An 18,539-nucleotide genomic window follows, 5' to 3' on the forward strand; every position below is an offset into this window, starting at 1 on the left:
GCTGCTTCCACTGTTAATAGCCCATGGTAAGAATGGGATAGAGATATTAAGATCTTTTAACAATCCGAGTGGTTTATAGTGCCCTCCTCAGGGTAAAAGCTAAACACTTTGTGAAATGATGCTCAGACTTTCTGGATTGGTCAGATTTAGAATTAGTCTAAGTCTTAAAACTGAGAATGAGCAGTTGTCCAAAAGCTGTGTTTACTCTTTTTAACAAATAAAAGTTAAAAATCTATTGATGATGATGTTGATGATGACGACGACGAAGACGACGACGACAATGATGATGAGATGATGATGATGATGATGATGATGTTGATGATGATTATGGTGATGATGATGATGATGTTGGTGATGATGTTGATGATGATGTTGATGATGATATTGATGATATTGATGATGATGATGGTGTTGATGATGATGATGTTGATGATGATGATGATGATGATGAGGTGGTGATGATGATAATAATGTTAAATTCATGAGAATTGCAATGCTTATCGATACTGTTATGTATTTATGTATTTAGCTTCTAGTGTCGACTAGGGTGTCTATGAGGGAGACTTGGTCATTGTGTTTTCTTTCCCAGTAGTAAAAGAAATCATGGGGCACGAAAAGAGATGCGAGCGATTACAACTTTACGACTGTTTTGTTTACAATAGTTTATTAGTATTTTCCTTGTAGTGCACAATATTAAATAGAGCTTCAGTTACTGTGTAAGAATAAATTAACAATGTAATGTCATGGGTGACAAATTACTCCTTCATTTTCGCACGAAATTTCAGCGTTAATTTCTAATTTCACCTTCAAAAATTCAGGTTCGAAATTACAAAATTGCCATGGCAAAGTTTGGCGCGAAATATAAACACGTCATAAGCCCTCGATCGATTGAAAGTGTAATTTACTTGCTACGATCAGCAACGTCGAAAGCATCATGTGTGAATCCTGTCGGGGACTCAGATTTTTTCTCATCCTCGTGGCAACATTTCCTCTTTAATTTATCATTTATTCACCGGGCTACAAATTTAGCATGTTTCATTTATCACACGAATGAAAATTAACTTAATCAGAAATCCAGTGGTCTTATTTTCATCTCGGTCCTCTTCAGGGAGTAGTCATATCCCCTCCAGTGTACCCAATTCACACCATCAGCATGGGGAGAGGGATTTGTGTGACGATAAATGCCATTCAGGTTGGAATGATGACAGTTATGGTACCACCAAGCTCCGTGAAATCCCCCAGCACATCCAAACTTGTTTTTATCTCGAGTAGAAAATTGTTGACCGTGATGACTAGAGAGAGAGTCACCAGCCGTTCCTGAGATATAAAAGTAAAAAAATGAGCAGCTGGTCATATGGAGTAGCGAGAGGCTTCCAGCCTTAAAACAAGCACTTTATAATTTAGGTCATGTCGTATTTGGTAAAAAAAAGTCAATCTAAGATGCTGTGAGAAAGCAGAAGATGATAAAACGTAACAATTATTCGCCACAGGCGAAGTGAACATTAGTGACTATTTACCGAGACGACATTGAGGTAAACATTCACTCGATTGGGTTATAGGGCGAAACAGGAAAGCGACGAAAGGAGCAAGCCCAGAGCAGTCTAGGGCGAGCGGAGCGTGTCGCGGTCGAAAGTTTTTTGCGCTCGCCGAGAGCTTGTTCACAGGCAAACAATCGTTTCAATGCAATTTCCAGAGCTGAATAATAAGAAATACAAAATAACAAATCAAACATAAAATCATAGACAGTTGTTTATTTGTAGTTTGCATACCGAATGAGATGCTATGACAACGATTTAGGCGGCAGTGAAATAGACAAAAGAAAAGTGGCATGGAGAGACATGGAGAACAATTTATTCAGCAGCCGTCCTCAACGGGTTGTAAAAATGTGAATTGATGAAGACGTTAAGGCGGAAAAGTCATAAAGTCAATAGTCATAAAGCTGATACAATTGCTGCAGCTGTTAGCTGTTGGCTAAAAAGGCAACACAAAGCTGTCAAAAATATGTCAAAACCAACAAAACGTTTAGCGAGTGACAAAAGTTCGCTTTACGCCTCACAAATCTTCTTGATCTGAATGTCCAATATTTGTACTCGTATAGTGTCGACCTCTCGGATCCTTTTGAACACGGGAGAATCAGCGACTGAATATTCCACCGATGTTGGCTCCTGCAAACAGTGTCTGGGTTTGCTGACTTTGCTGGCCTTGTAGCTAACGTTACATAGGAACAAGCAACTTTTAGTATCAGGAGGATCTGTCCGGTAATTAACTTTTGTTGGTTCTCAGTTCTGTCTATTCAAAGAGCACTTCTTTCAGAAGCTTGAAGAACAAGTTCACTTCGTACTAATTTGTTTTCTCCACGGTGTTTTCTTGCTTTTCATCCGCGATGAATTCTTTGCTGCTTTGGTCTGACAGAAGTTGAATCTCAAGACTGTTTGCTTGTTCCAAAAGTTCGTTATCGGACAGTTTATCGGAATAAGGTGGTATCTTGATGATGTTTTCTCGTTGTTGACTTCTGGTAAAGTTGCTAAAATCTTCATTTGTTAAGAGTGTTGACTTTCGTTCTGTGCTTTAGAAGTAAGCTTGTAACTGAAGTGCTGCATCGGACAGTTCGCTAGGATAGCAAAATTCGCTGTCAAAATGTTCATTTTAACTCATTTGGAAGAAAACAAAATTTTGCGGCAACAAAATTTTTCTGTCATTATAATCCATCAAATATTTTCGCATTCGCGCGATTGGCCTAAACGCGTACTTGACTAAATATGCCCCCATCTCAAATATGGGAATATCCGAGTGTTTTTCCCCAATTTTAAAAACATCCCGCGTTTTAGCGAAAATACATGTATTTGAAGGTTATTAAACACCATAGCTTCCTTCGACATTACCTGTTCCTCAAAGCTCGCATCGCTTCTCCGACAGATAATGTCCGCGTACAAGTACCCGATCCATCAAATATTTTCGCTGGCGTGCGATTGGTCTAAACGCGTCACGTGACCGAATATTCCCCAGCTGAAACTGGGAATATCCAAGAATATTCCCCAATTTTCCAAATTGCGCGCGTTGCGAAAAAGATTTGAAAAATAATAAACACAATAGCCTCCATTTGGGGCGAAAATATGCTCGGATATTTGTCCTTGGGCATTATCTGTTACTCGAAGCTCGCAGTTTTCCTCGAGCTACGCTCTCGGAAAACTGTCCGCTTCTCGGAACAGATAATGTCCTCGGACAAATATCCGAGCATATTTTCGCGCCAAATGGAGGCTATTGTTTTGTTTTGTTTTTTTTTAACTCGCATAGACTAACATCACGTTTTTAGTAGGGACATACGCGTTTTTCCCGGCCCTGCCTGACTTCGACTCGTGCTGCCCTCATACGGGATCTTTTATTGTCATGGTTTTTCAAAGAAATAGCATAGGACGTCGTACGGGTCATTTGATAACACGCCGTAATCCAAGCGTTTCGATAAAAATTAATCATTATATCCAACTCTTGAGTTCACCTCTGGAAACTATACTTATTATAACTTACATAAACTGTTCCAAAAAGTTGTTTTGAATGGTCTGTTCTGGGGATTTCACAAAGTAAGGGCATTGTTAGCCAATGGTACTTTCGTTCCCCAATTTTCTTGCCATTTTTTCTTTTGACTAAGGATGATTTCCCGTCCGTACTGCGCAGTCTGGGAACCGTAATGTTTATAAACATTAAAACTCTCACTCGATGGAATGCGAATCGATGTTATACGCTACGAACCAGATACCTTATCTTTGAAGCCTTTCAAATTCTTTTTCCAACAGCTTCATTGATTTTTACAGTTGTTTCATCAAGTGACACGAGAAAGAACGAAACATAAAGCTTCGGGTCCATAATGGTGGTTGACATGAAACTTTGAATTTATTTCATGTAAGTAGTTGCGAAATGTTCTCATTTCATGTTGTCTTACATTAAACAAAACAAAAAACGTAAACAAACTCTCGAGAGTGCGCAGTACGGACTGGAAATAATCTTTAAAGAAGATAAGAGAAACATTTTAAAAGAAATATAAACGCTAGCGCTAGTAGATGACGTTTTGGCTTCATCTTGCTGTCATTATCAAATGCGTACTAGTTAGTCGTACTATTCAAATACATATTTTTTCCCGTTTATGTTCGTTTTTAATTCATCTGCAGCTCAAATGAAACCTATACTTGTCAAATCTCTTTTCTTCCACTCGAAGAACATAAGGACAATAAGTCACACGCTGAAACAATCAAGTATCAAAAGTCTGCGTACGAGCCAAGTGGCCAATCAGACCGGAGCTTACCCCGGTTTCTGCGGCATGAAGCGACTAGGAGTATTTCTTCTCCCCTTTGGATAGGATGCTAGTCCATCGCAGGGTTACCACCAGCATTAAGTTCGCCGGTAGTCATTTATACACATGGGCGGAGAGAGGCACTGTGAGAGTAAATTTCCTTACCCAGGAACACAACGCGATGTACCCGGCCAGGGCTAGAACCCAGACCGCTCGATCCGGAGACGTGCGCGCTAACCATGAGGCAACCGCGCCTCCCACATCAAGCTGCATGATAAAGTTTTTCAGTGCCTGTTTAACAGTCTGAAGTGCAGTTTTTTTTTTTTTTTACAGCGCAAGACAAAATAACAAAAATCTTCATACCTGAGTACGAGCCGAGGTTCAGCCTGTACAGGTCATTCTCATTCTTGACACCAAACTTGTTATACTCGGAATAAGCAGTGTTGCCTTCAAAGTCTTCCAAGTCTACACGTAGCATGCTGTTATTATCTGATGTCAGGCGGTGAATTTTGTCCAGTCCGAGCCAAAATTCACCATTCAGATCACCGAAACCAACTTTGTAATCGCTCCAGTAAAGGTAAAAATCGACAGAACCGTCCAGTCTCTTCTGGAACACTGTCCATCCCCCACCGGCTGTTGTTTGGTCACAAAACACATCAAAGGCAGGCAGATTATCAGGTTTAATGGTGTACACACCGTCTTTTCTTTCACCAGATTTGTGAATTTCAGCGCAGTTGTAAGCTAAATGAAAAGGGAATTAAACAATCTCGTCTGAAAACCATGCTGAAAGTTAAAGATGTCTCGATACAGTTTGTTTCTGGACCATACCAAGCATTTTCAAATAGCTTTTTCATAGTCTCTTTATCTGATCAATTTGAAAATTTCACCAGTGATTAGAAATAGATTGAAATTTGGTATTTTTTTAAGATAATCGATGGAAACGGTATATGAAAAATTGAAAATCGGTGAAACATGGTTTTTTTGGTCGAACAAGATATGATATGAAAAAGCTAATGCCTATGCTATAGACTATGGTGTATTGCAGAAGTAGAACATACAAGAATAAAAAAAATATATGTTTACTGGCTCAAATGTATTGCAAAGACATTTTAAGCGGTAACACTTTTTGCATCATGATAGTAAATGAAGTGACAGTTGAACACTATTTTGATGACATTAAGTTAAATATAAACGGCAAAATGCTAAGTTTTTGTTGAAAGCAAGAAAGTTTTGCTCGCTTTCTTCAGTTTTTGCGATCTCAAGAGCGACACTTTTTCTTTAGATCTCTCCTACCATTATTTTCGGGATTTTTTTTTTTATTTTGACTTCTTTTTCAAAAATCAGCTCGATAGATTTTTTCTGAAGTGTTAGTAATGCGTGCGTGACTGATACACACTGTTTTATTCCAAAGTCTTATTTATAACTTTTTTCTGCATTTTGCACCACGGTGGGGTGCAATACACAATGACAAGCAGAATTTAGCATACTTTTATATCCGTGAATTTGTAAAGCAATACACCACCCCTTTCCTTATCATAAAGGGTTCCAGTGAATCAATGATAATCAAACTTTGGGATAAAATTATCTGCATTATCAAGCATGAGTGGTCAACGTTTCAAAACTATGCTTCGAGCCGTTTTCTAAAATTTGAAGAAATGCTCAACATGCTAAACAAATATTAGAGTTGGAGTGATCGTAACAAAAAGTCCCGTTCTCAGCGGATCGCGAAGAACAAGTAGGTAGTTGCTATAAGTAGTTGCATAAAAATCTTATTTATGCATAAATGGTGTAATATAAATATAGATGTGGCCCGCCTAGATTAGCCCAGGCTACCTGCGGGTTCGCGCTGTTGCTATTGTCAAGCTTTTTTAACTTAATGTGAATATATTTTTGTAACATTGTAAATGTGCGAGTCATAATAAAGTAGTAGTAGTAGTAGTAGTTGTTGTTGTTGTTGTTGTTAAACAAACATTTCTTGGCTTGAAAACATCTTCGATATACTTTTTGGTGTTATTTGAAGTAATTTCATCAAGACAAAGTGTTCCACTGTTCTTTCGTTTACTATTATAATTTTCTCGAGATCAGACATGCAGAATTTTCTTTTTATTCTTGTATATTCTTCCTGCCGTACACCATAGTATAAAGCATTGGTATTTAAGAAATAGAAAACCGCGTTTTCTATCGAGGCTACGCTACTCACTATCTATTCTGTTGCAGAGAGTGCGTAGCCTAGCAGTGTGTCCTTGCTAATAAACTGGTGGTCGCTTCTAAGCGTTTTCGAAGCATCGGTGAAGAGGATTTAGATAAAGTTTTGAACGGCTAGTAGAATTATACTAAGAATAAGTTATAGTTCTAGTTCTAGTTGATTCGGGCTGCGCCCTCGGCGACTCTCACCTGATAGAACTCTTGAGCTCATAATCTAATTGTTAAATAGAAACACGATTGGAAGTTTGAGAGAATGAGAAATGTTGTGGAAACACTAGCCTGCGAACGTAGACGTATTTCCGGCTATCACTTGGTTCCGCCGAAAAATAACGTCTGCGAACACGAGCCAGAAAACGATTTCTGTGACGTAGGAATTCTAAGCCAATCACAGTTTAGCTCAAATAACCCCAGAACTACTGCGCGAGGTATTCGCTGCGAGGAGCGCTCGAGTTTCATTCTATCATGGAATCTGATTGGCCAAGGAGAAACAAAAGTCATTACGTCACAGAAATCGTTTCCTGGCTCGGGTTCGCAGACGTTATTTTTCGGCAGAACCAAGTGACAGCCGGAAATACGTCTGCGTTCGAGGCTATGGAAACACGAGCCGACAGGCTGGTTCGAGCAAATCCACGTTTTATGGATTTTCAGTTTGTTTGTTTATCGTTTCATGGAAATATCAATTGCCTTAAGAAATACGATTAAGGAAACACCGACAGAAACTGATTGAAGAAGCTTTGTGTGGTCCAGAAAGGACTGTATCGAGACACCTTAATTAATATGGCGCCCAGTTTGTTCCTGGGTGGCTAGTCCGAATGATAGTGTAAAGTATACCAGTGAATAATGTTTTCCTCGTACTCCGATAGGCTTAAATCCCTCGGTTTTTCCCCCTAGGCTATTTTACATCGGAATTAGAGGCCGCTGGAGCTCTCATCTGTATGTTAACAGGAACACAGGTAACAATACTAACACGAGCCAAAAGGCTTTTCGCAACAGTTGGTCGGGTGACTTATAGTTCTAAATTTTTTTAAAGCTAAATGAATTTCAGAACTGCAAAGAGCATGTTTTGAATAGCCGGAAAACCAAATTTTAGTCCAATGCCATGTAAGGTGGAGATTTAATGACGATTTGAATATCGCAAATAATAGACGTTTTTCTATGGGAGCAAGGAAGCTTTGCCCTCCAGAAACCATTTCCGTTATTAATCACTACAAAATGAAGCTCCTGGCGTATAACAATTGGAAATAGAAAGAGTGTAAAATATTAGGACGAATTGAAAATTCTAGGCTCTTAAACTGTAAAGCAGAAATTTAATGGCAGTTTGGGTTAGCAAAAATTACAAGGATTTGTTTAGAAAACCACTGAGGCGTGACTGGAGGACGAAGCGTCTTTTTCCCATACAAATCCTTCTGACGTCTATAAAAATTCCGTCTTAAAGGATTTTACCCAGAAAATTTGCGTGCACGCTTATTTGCAAATTTTCTTCATATTTCTGATAACAATATGCACTACCGACGACTAAATCAGGGTGTTCTTGAAAAGCATGTCAGTGACCACCTTATGCAAAAAGCCTATTACATTTAGTGGTGTTTAAAAGAAGGAGATTTTAATTGTTTCAAATGTTCTAAATATACCTGTGCTTTCATGAATGATTGTATAATTATTTTTTTTGTCTTGAAGATTGTCCAGTTATATTCCCTGCGTTCTTTGCTTTGAACATATATTGTAATAGTACAGTGTAGTTGGACTGAGTCAGGGAGTTTTTGTTATCGTGGCGGTCAATTTTTCTTTTGTCCGAGAAATCACGACTGGTGCATCTTTTGAATTAATCCAGTACGCCGAGCTACCTCCAAAGTAGGGTCAGTGAGATACTCTACAAAAGATGTAGCAGATGGTTTTCATTTATCGCAGCTTGTTTGGGCTTAAACGAAAATACCGAGCACGAGCGACCATCTCCTGCAAATCCTTCCTTACAAGTACAGTTATGTCCGCCGACAGTGTCGGTGCAGTTTGCATTTACGTCACAGCTATGGCTTCCTTTGTTACATTCATCGGTATCTACAACAGAAATGATACTTTCTGTATGTTACGTTTAAAAGTTGACGTAGATCGTGGAACTCCAGTTATCAGTTCTGCCTTTAACACGTTGAAGTAAAGTCAATTTACCTGAACACGAGCGACCATCTCCAGCAAATCCTTCCTTACAAGTACAGTTATGTCCGCCAACAGTGTTGGTGCAGTTTGCATTCACGTCACATTCATGGTTTCCAGTGATGCATTCATCGATATCTACGATAGAAAATGATAATTTGATACGTTTCAAAGTTGACGTTAATCGGGGAACCCCAATTATAAGTTCTAACCTTAAAAAATTGAAGTATAAAATCAATTTACCTAAACACGAACGACCATCTCCGGCAAATCCTTCTTTACAAGAACAGTTATGTCCGCCAACAGTGTTGGTGCAGTTTGCATTCACGTCACAGTCATCGTTGCCGGTGATACATTCATCAACATCTACATTGCAAACGATTAAAAAAGAACTTTTTTAACTTTTGGTATAAAGTTAATGAAAATGTTGTATACTCTGAGAGAAGTGCAGGACTTAAGGTGGCTCAACAAAGTTTTAGTGCGCGGAAGGGTTACCAGAATAAACAACCTGGTGTTGATACAGAGATCATTTTATCTGCTCAATGCCCACGTTATCTGAGCTATTTTTCATTATAATTGAACACAGTGTATCGATGGTTTTAGTCTTTAAGGTGGCTCAAAACAGTTTTCTTTTCTTTTTTTTTTTTGAGATTTATAGAACTAGACGCGATTTTTTAGGCTTGGAACTGAACTGTTTGAATGGCTGTGTTACTTTTTAAGGTATCTCTCCACTGTACCTTTCATTGTGTTGAAGTCATAAATAAGGTTGTAATGTTCTGTTGCATAGCAAAAACTTGACCCACTTTTTACCATCAGTTGCATGTACAGTGGAACCTCGATTTAACGAACCTCTATTTAACGAAGTCCTCGATATAACGAACGATTTTCTTCAGCCCGGCCAAAATTACAGTAAAATGTATGAAGCAAAACCTCGATATAACGAACCTCGATATAACGAAATCCTCGTTATAACGAACACAATCCAGACGCCCAAACGTAAAATATACCTCGATATAACGAATAAATGTCAACATGTGACGAAAGATGAATGCAAAACAAACTAACAAGGATGACATTTCTTTAATCCTGTAACACGAGGGCAACAGCCCATTACAGCTGTTTACATAATTTCATACAAACATATAAAAGCATCTACATTTCGACTTTATCCTCTTTGTCTTTTATGAGTTCTATTAACTTCTTTATCTTTGATGGCTTCTTGTGGTCAAAGGAATAAATTGCTGGAATTTCGAGTCAATGCCCTTATTTCTTCGTTTACCAGCCACTTCCACTGATATTTGCCCTCCGTGCTTTAAAAATAAATGGAAGACACGTGAAAGTGTCAATGGCACATGGCCCACGGTCTGAAGCGTCCCTTCTGTCCCTTCCTGGTCTTGAACCCGTTTAACGGCAACAGCATGGGTGTCGTGTGGGTTGTCAGGCTCGTGCTGCAGAAAATATAGATGTAAAATCACTCAGTTTGCTCATAACCTGTCAAAACTACAAACGATTCCTTTTAAGGGCTTACCTCACAATCCAGAACTTCACCAACAGCTGCATCCCAGATATCTTTATACGCATGGTAGCCTCGAATACAAGATCGAAAAGAATATGTTATGTTGCTCATTGCTGTCTGTTTTAAAACTCAACAAGTCGCTTCACCGTTTCGCTACCTGTCGCTAGTTTCACGGTGAATAGCGAGAGACCTTCAATTTCCTGTGGAAGTTGACATGATACCCTGTTGAGCAATCAAAAGGTGTTAGATTCCAAAAATTCTAGCACGTCCTGCAATACCTCGCCGTGTTTTGTGCCGTTATATCTCTGTTGAATCGGGCACTTTTCATCGAAAGCAGTTTATATTGTCCTATGGCAAGCCTAGAGAGTGCAGCAGAAGAAAGCGTAACAGTTCCCGTTCCTAGTGCTTCCACATCGCGGTCGCAGTCCAAAAAAAAAAAGAGACCAAGAAGAGAAGGGTGCTGACATTGGAAGAGAAATATAAACTGGTTAAAGCAATCAAGGATGGGGAGAAAAACACTGTCGCTGCAAAGCGTTTTGATCCTCCTTTGTCTCAGTCTACAGTCTCGACCATTATGAAGAAAAAGGATGAGATTATTAGTGCCTATGAAGGAGGATTCTTCACAGACAAACGAAAGAAGATGAAGCAGGCGACTTTTCCAGATCTTGACAAAGCACTGTCTGAATGGTTTCGGAAGGTTCGAGGTATGAACATCCCAGTTAGTGGAACGCTGCTGCAAGAAAAAACCCTGTATTTTGCACAACAGTTAGGGTATGAGAACTTCAAGGCAAGTAATGGCTTTCTAGAAAAATTCAAGGAAAGACAGCGAATTACAGGCCAAGCTGTATGTGGTGAAGAGAAAAGCGTAGATCCTGATATTGTCGAAAATTGGAGCGAGCGTCTCCCGGATATTTGCCGCAGCTATAACATGAAGGATCGTTTCAATGCTGACGAAACAGGATTTCTGTGGAAAGCTACCCCTACTCAAACGCTTAACCTGAGAGGAGAAAAGTGCACCGGTGGTAAGAGAAGTAAAGATCGCGTGACAGTCCTTGTGGCCTGCAACCAGGATGGCACAGAGAAGCTACCCCTACTTGTGATAGGGAAATATGCCAGACCCAGGTGTTTTAGGAAGGGTAACATGAACTTGCTCCCCGTGACCTATGAGTCTCAAAGAAAAGCCTGGATGGACAGCGTTTTGTTTGAAAAATGGGTCCGTCAAATTGACCGACGAATGAGAGTAGCAAACCGCCATATTCTGTTATTTTTAGATAACTGTACTTCACATGTTATTGTCAATGGCCTGACAAACACAAAGCTCATCTTCTTTCCACCTAACTGTACAAGCAAGCTTCAACCGGCAGACCAAGGCATAATCCAGAACCTTAGGGTAAATTATCGCAAGACAATGATCAGGCGGATGTTACAGTGTTTAGATGACAATAAACCTGTCAAAGAAATCGACCTCAAGGATGCTGTCTTTATGATGGCCAAAGACTGGGACAAGGTAAGCACCACGACAATCAAAAACTGCTGGAAAAAAGCAGGATTCCCAGGTGAAGTAGCGGAGCCCTCACACGATCCTTTTGAGTCAGACGAGGAAGATGAAGATACCAATGAAACTGGTGTCGGTCTATGGGGAAACATTACCCACCATTTTCCCTCTCTTGCAGAGATATCATTCAGTCACTTTGTATCCCTTGATAACAATGTCGTAACCGAAAGCCAACCGACGGAGGAAGATGTAACACGGGAAGCCCTGAAGGCAGTCCAAAACGTGGAATCGATGAGTCATGAGGAAGAAGAAGATGAAGGAGATTCAGACGCAGACATCTCTATAGTGGAGCCAAAACCACTTAGTTTGGTCGAAGCTAGCGAGGCTGTGACAGGGCTTCGCAATTTGATTTTGTCATTCGACAAGACAATTGCAAAAGAAAAGGAATTTCTGCGCTCCCTTTCTTCTATGGAAGATACATTCCTACGAATGGCAACAAAACCACAGAGACAATCTTCACTAAAAGAATTTTTTGATTAAGAGTCCTAATTGGACTAGAACAGTGTTAAAATTGTTACCGTTTTGTTTAATACCATGTTCATTTTTCTTAAACGGAGGACGCATTTTTTACTGATGACAAAAAAACCTCCATTGGAAGTAATCTTTTATTAGCGTCTCAATATAGATGTGTATTTATGTTTTTTTATATGTAGTTTTAAGCAGTTTTGTTTGCCTGTGCAATTTCTAAGTGCCGTAGCTATGCACATATCTGTACAGTACATAGCTACATAGACACTAAAGAAAGAGTGCTTATTAGTAATTGTTCAGATCCAGAAATGCTGGGTAGTGCTACGTAACACCGATGAAAATTAATTATTAACTAATCTCGATATAACGAACATTTTGGCTGTTTTTCCGAAAATTCGTTAAATCGAGGTTTTCGATTTAACGAACCCTCGATATAACGAACAAATTTCCCCAGTCCCTTGGCACTTCGTTAAATCGAGGTTCCACTGTATCTTAACAACTAAGCCGGTGACGTCATGTTTTTTTTTTCTTAAAACCTTTTTATTAGCCACAGAAGGAGAAACAGGGAAAAATTTCCAAGTTGGAAAGATTCCACTCCACAATTTTTGTGGATCAGTTTTTTAAAATATTAGTTTCGTCGATAAGGAATTTTTTGTGCGCGTTCTACGCACAAATTAAAATTTCGACTTTGCAAGATCGCCCCTTGCGCATGTGTGATGGCGGTCCGCTGATCAGTAGGCCTCGTGCCGCCACGTTTGTTTTGAGTTTTGCAAACTTTAAATCTCGCGCGGTATCTCGCGACCCCTCGGGTGATCGCGTGATGCCTCGCGCTGATGCGCGTGTTAGAGCCTAGGCTTCTCAGCGAAATATTACAGTTTTGAGCCACCCTAATTACAAAGGTATGTTACAAAACGTAACGATACAAAGATCCCAGCAATTCCCAGATTTTCTTTGTTACCCAAACAAACCAGTTAGAGCGCTTGTGTAGTAAAAAAAAATTGAAATTTAACAGGGGAAATTCTAGATATTCCAGTTATCCTTCAACAAGGGGTAATTAAAAATCCCGGTGTTAAACTATTATTAAAGTAGTGTCAACTCTTGAGCATCGTTACGAGCTTGTTGCATGCGAATGATGAAGAAAATCTAATGTCTAGATTTTCTGCAAATAAATAAAAGCAATTTTAAAGGCCCATTTACATTTATTTATGTCGCCACGAAGGGCACACACGTCAGCTTAACTATCAGAAAACTGAAGTGTGTGTCGTTTACTTGCGTTTTGCCATTTTCGATCGATGACTAAAGGATTTAGGGTTTTTGAGAAAGGTGAATGAAACACAAGTATCAAAAACTGTGTTCGGCCATTTTAAATTCTATATTAAACAAAGATGCAGACAACAACATCCAAACCCAAGCTATCCCCAAAATAGCACAGAAGTGACGTGAAAATGATTGTCAGTTACCTTGTAAGTTCATGTCACAATAAACCAAAACTGCCGTTCCATTCGCAGTTGGATCCAGCCAGTACTTGCTGCTAATGGTTTCTTTTCCTTCGCTTGCCTTTATTTCCTGACACGAATGCGCTGGGAGCTCCGGAATGGAACCTAGAGGAGCTTGGATCCAAAATATATATTTTACCGATTATACTGTGGTTTCTATTATGTTAACAAAGTAATTCTGCTTCTGATATGAAAACTGAAAATGAGTAACTTTATTCAGTGAACTTCACGGGATGAAATTTGCTAAAATGCTGCAAATAGGGCCAGCTAGCATTTGGCAGAGTGTTAGCTAGATATTCTTACCTAAGAAAAAAGCTTTCAAAGCTAAAATCGTTCACGAACATTAAACTTTCGGCATGCCATTGGAATTTCAGGCGTAACTATATGTTGCTTTTTTTCTCCACCATGTACGTTTGAAAGATCTCATTTAAGCATTTAGAACTTGAAATCCTCAGCGAAAAGTCGATAAAACGATTTAGCTTCTTGCATGACGCCCGTCTCTCGAAAACGTCTTTGCTTTGGCTCCCTAATCTTTTTGTACATACCCCTTCCCATCAAGCGTCTTATGTAAGACCGGGCCGGGTCTGAACGGAAATTTTTCGGTCTTGCCTCCCTGGTGCGGGTATTCAGTTCGCACGACTTTTCCCTTTCAACGAAGTTGTAGCTTTGACACTTGATTTCTGTTTCACAGCTGATATCACACCCGTGAAAAGCTTTAACCAGGAATTTTTTAAAGACGAATCCTTGTAGAGCCATTCCATTTATGCTCCGTTCCTCTCTGCATTGCTCACCAGCAGATCCGCAGTCCATAAAGAAGCCCGAGGGGAGGAAAATTAACAAACATGGAACACTCCACAGCATTTTTAAGCTCTTTCAATCTTGTTACTGTGAACAGATAAACACAAACAAATATCAAACAGCTAATTTTGGGAAAGACATTCACGAAACTCAAGGCATCGTTGAATTGGTAATCTTGACCAAAAAATGAATAAGTCTACGACGGAAGCTATTCCTTAGCTCTTAACGTTGATTAGTATCTGTAGATTAATCCAAGCCATGTTAATGAGTCTAATTCGACCAGTGAATGGCTTAACACAAAACGAGAGAGAGAGAGAGGAAAAACACAATAATTATCCACCGAACGAAACTTTAGATTTAAATTGCAATAACCATAATTACTTACATTAATCTTACACCTTGTGCCACTTACAATACAAGACTAACAATACTTACATTTCTTAAATACAGTGTGGGTTACTTACTAACTATACAGTACTCGGCTAAGAATTCAATACATAACGTTACTTGCAGGAACATAAAACTACTCAAGTTACTTAAAATACCGATAGTTAACTGCTAATTATAAACAATTATTGGATGAAGCTTTTGTGATATCCACAATAATCAAGGTCGAGGTAAGTGTTATCAGCCAAAGCCGAAAGCTGTTGCTGATAACACTAACCGAGACCTTGACTATTTCGGATGTCACAAAAACCGAATCTAATAATTGTTTTATTATACATTGTTTTAAAGAAAATAACGACAAACACATTATCGCACCGAATGCAGTTTATTTTCGACAAGCCATGTTCTTACTTCGCTGTCTGTGAACTTGACATTGTCCTTGGAAATCATGCATTGCGCACGCAACCTACAGATTATTCATATTTATAGAAAAGCAATGTCTGAGAGGAAGGAAAGTGACAAAAAAAGTTATAAACAAGAGAAACGTTCAATTTTTTGTCGTTTTATCAAAAAAACAAAAAAAAAAGAAAAGGCTTAAAAGTTTCAAAAAGTGAAACATTTTCATTGCTTCTGCAAAGCAAGATGCAAAATCTCGCAAGTAAAACAGAATAAAGCTGATAGCCTGAAGTGTCAGACCTCAGGCCAAAGACGACAAGATGGTAAAAGCTTGGTTTTCACCACGACACACAGTAAACACAGCTACAAGCATAAGCATAAGCATAACCGTAGCGAGTACGCCCGCAGCAAAAGCATGAGCACAAGCACACGGTAGTGAGGACGCGCACAACACAAGCATAAGCACAAGCACAGGCAGAACAAAAGTTTTTGTTGTTCTTTGCTTGTGCTTGTGGTTTTGTCAAGAGAAAACGCGCTGCTGTTAGATGAGAAGCACAAGCATAAGCGAAGGTCCATTATCTTGTTTTACTGTATCGAGGAGGTATAGAACCGAAAATGAGGCAAATATTCCTTCTGTACATGCCTGAGTGCTTATGTTTGTGTTGTGGGTGTTCTCACTATTGTTGTGCTTATGCTTATGCTTATGTCGTAGTGAAAACCAGGCTTAAGGGTGTCGTCGTTTATGAAGAAAAAAGAAACCAGAACTTACGATGCTCCAGAAGCAATGAGGTGTTTCCAGAAAAGTTCAATTTATTTGCAACAGAACTAGAAGAGATAGGAGGAGTTTTAGATTTGTTTTGTTTAAGTGTCCTACTGATGCCGTCTTTTTAGCGGTCTTGTATGCGTTATGCTAGTTGAAATTACGAGCTTCTATAAGGATAACCTTACTCCTTTTCTCCTGACTAGAAATTTCACGAAGTTCTCAAGACCCTCACCTTGAGAGAGTGACTTTTCTGAACCATCGAGAATGAAAGTTGTGTGCCGGGTCATTTAATCTCGATGTCCTCGACCAATAAACCTTCTATTTTTTCATGTCTTCGGATTGCTGCCAGACTTTTGCCTGACAGAAATAGAATGAGACGGTAAGGAGAGAGAGGGCAACCTTACCAGACACCCCTCTGAACCGAAAAGAAGTTGCTAGTCCAATCGTTTGTCATAATACAGCTTTCCTTATTGTTAAAAAGATAGAAAACAATGAAATGGCCAAATCCGAAAGAGGGAAGTGATTTTTTTTTTTTTTTTTTGTAGAAAAGGCCATTCCAATATGTCAAAACCTCTCTCAATGTCAAGGAAAAGTAGAAGTCTGGGGACTTTTATGACAGTGGTGAAATTAACAAAGCTTTCAATTGCACATATGTCCAATCCTATAAACCGTCCCAGAATTAGGTTAGAGAGGCAGTCTGGTTATAGTTTGTTACTTTGTGCAGATGGCTCTTCAAGCAGATTGCAATCACTTTTGTGGCTTTCTTGTAATCAGAGTTTAAGTACGTGAGCCCTCTCCAGTTTTAAAAGTTCTTTGCTCTTCTTGGGAATAAGTTTTATTCTATCCCATGTTTGAGATACGGACAGCTGGCCGATCTCGAATCCGTAATTTAAAGCTTTTAGCGGTGGTCTGGTTAGCTTCACTCTGAGAAGGTTTGGTTAAACTTCGACAGAAAAACATCTGTTTCCGGGTCTTTGTTTTGGTTTCATATCCTTCAGAAAAAAGTAAAAAGATCCTTGAAGACAAATTCGCATTGGTGAAGGATTTCCTTATCTGTGACTGTAAAGTCCTATTCATTTTTCTTTAATTATAAGCGACTGACTTTTCCCTGTCTAAAATGTAGTTTTTGCCATCGGGCTCCCGATCTCAACGTAACACTTTTTGCTATAATTTCTTCCCTCAAGTTTTGACTGTAGCAGATATTTTTTTCTGTGTCGCTCAGGCCAGTCGTATTTCTTCTGATTCTTTTTGACATCCCGATATTTCTTAAAAGGATGGCCTCTCCAGACTTCGTTTTGCAGTTTTTAGCTGTTTCATATGAAATCGATTTTCTCTAACTTTCATTTTGATCATAATCCAGAGCAGGCCAGATCAATTTAGTTGTCAGACCGGTATTCGCTTTTTGTGTGGTAAATTAACGCAGTTATTTTAAATAGGTTCAAATATTCCTCCCCTTTAAGGAGCGAGGTGTTAAGCTTACAAAAGCCTCTTCCCTTTGGGTTGTGGTGTAGTCCTTTTAAAGAAAAAATTAAGGAAAATAATCCGTGATACAGGAGGATACAGGTGAGACTAGCCGTTCAGAGAACGCATCTTGCAATAAGCTGCCGCAGCGGTTGTCGTCATTAGTACTAGTTCAGAAAATGGTTAGCTAACGGCACCATGTCAGTCAACAGATAACGGACTGCAAAAGCGTGTGAGATTTTTTCGATGTTTGTATCGGTCCTGTTATTGAACTAGAGAAGGCTTAAGAGTCAAAATGCTCGAAATATCAAAAACAGCCTCCAACACATTTTGGCGCATTGATAATCGAGGAATATTTTGGTCCAAGTTTCGTAAAAATCCATCAGATCTACGAACCAAGGGAATCCGCGCAAAAACAAGGCCCGAGTTTTCGGCTCCTAAAATTTTTCACGCTTATCACACCTCATTAAAAAGGTTTTTAAAAAGTGGGTGTCTTTCAGAAGATCTTTCGTACTCAAGTTGCTTTAAAACCTTAGAACAGTACATAAACGAGATTTGATCAGAGATTTGATCTATTGATTACCGCTCGCTAACCTTCATCTACAAAATTGACAATGTTTGCGGAACTGAATTACAATCTGCGCCATGTCAATCAGCAGGTGATGGGCTAACGGACTACAAAAGTGTGTGATTTCTATTCTCTACTAGGAAAATCGATATTGAACTAGATGAATAACGAATAGATAATTTGTCGATCTTCGTCGCCTAAGAAGGCCTATTCAAATGTAATTTTTGGCGGCTTTAAATCATTATTTTAGCTACACAGTGAGCCAAATAAGGTCTGCAGTCTAAAATAGGTCTGCTGTTACCTTACCTTTTAGGAACACAGCTTCAGACTATTTCTTGGCACACATTCTACGATACAGGAGAGAACTAGCTCAGAACACGCATCGCACAATAAACTGCGGCTGCCTTTCAGAAAATCTTTCGCATTCATGTCGCTTTGAGCGAAAACGTAGAAGAGCATTAAAAATCCGTTCAGGTAATTAAATAAAGAGCCA

The 18,539-nt window shown here is 39.2% G+C and overlaps 2 protein-coding genes across 2 annotated transcripts; both read right to left on the reverse strand.

Moving 5' to 3' along the window:
- Window positions 1–433: 433 nt before the first annotated feature.
- Window positions 434–14,549, reverse strand: LOC110061501 (uncharacterized). The gene is made up of 6 exons (XM_089298859.1): window positions 14,219–14,549; window positions 13,638–13,787; window positions 8,882–9,004; window positions 8,654–8,776; window positions 4,649–5,026; window positions 434–1,317 (listed from the first exon to the last, which is right to left on the reverse strand). The coding sequence occupies exons 1-6, from the start codon at window positions 14,532–14,534 to the stop codon at window positions 1,067–1,069; spliced, it is 1,341 nt and encodes a 446-aa protein (XP_089154985.1). The 5' UTR covers window positions 14,535–14,549; the 3' UTR covers window positions 434–1,066.
- LOC149106799 (uncharacterized) lies at window positions 9,841–10,587 on the reverse strand. Its single transcript, XM_089298310.1, has 2 exons — window positions 10,167–10,587; window positions 9,841–10,086 (listed from the first exon to the last, which is right to left on the reverse strand). The coding sequence occupies exons 1-2, from the start codon at window positions 10,263–10,265 to the stop codon at window positions 9,841–9,843; spliced, it is 345 nt and encodes a 114-aa protein (XP_089154436.1). The 5' UTR covers window positions 10,266–10,587.
- Window positions 14,550–18,539: the final 3,990 nt, after the last annotated feature.

Source organism: Orbicella faveolata, unplaced genomic scaffold, assembly GCF_042242905.1.
Source record: "Orbicella faveolata isolate gen_17 unplaced genomic scaffold, um_ofav_v1 contig_3, whole genome shotgun sequence".
Taxonomy (NCBI): domain Eukaryota; kingdom Metazoa; phylum Cnidaria; class Anthozoa; order Scleractinia; family Merulinidae; genus Orbicella; species Orbicella faveolata.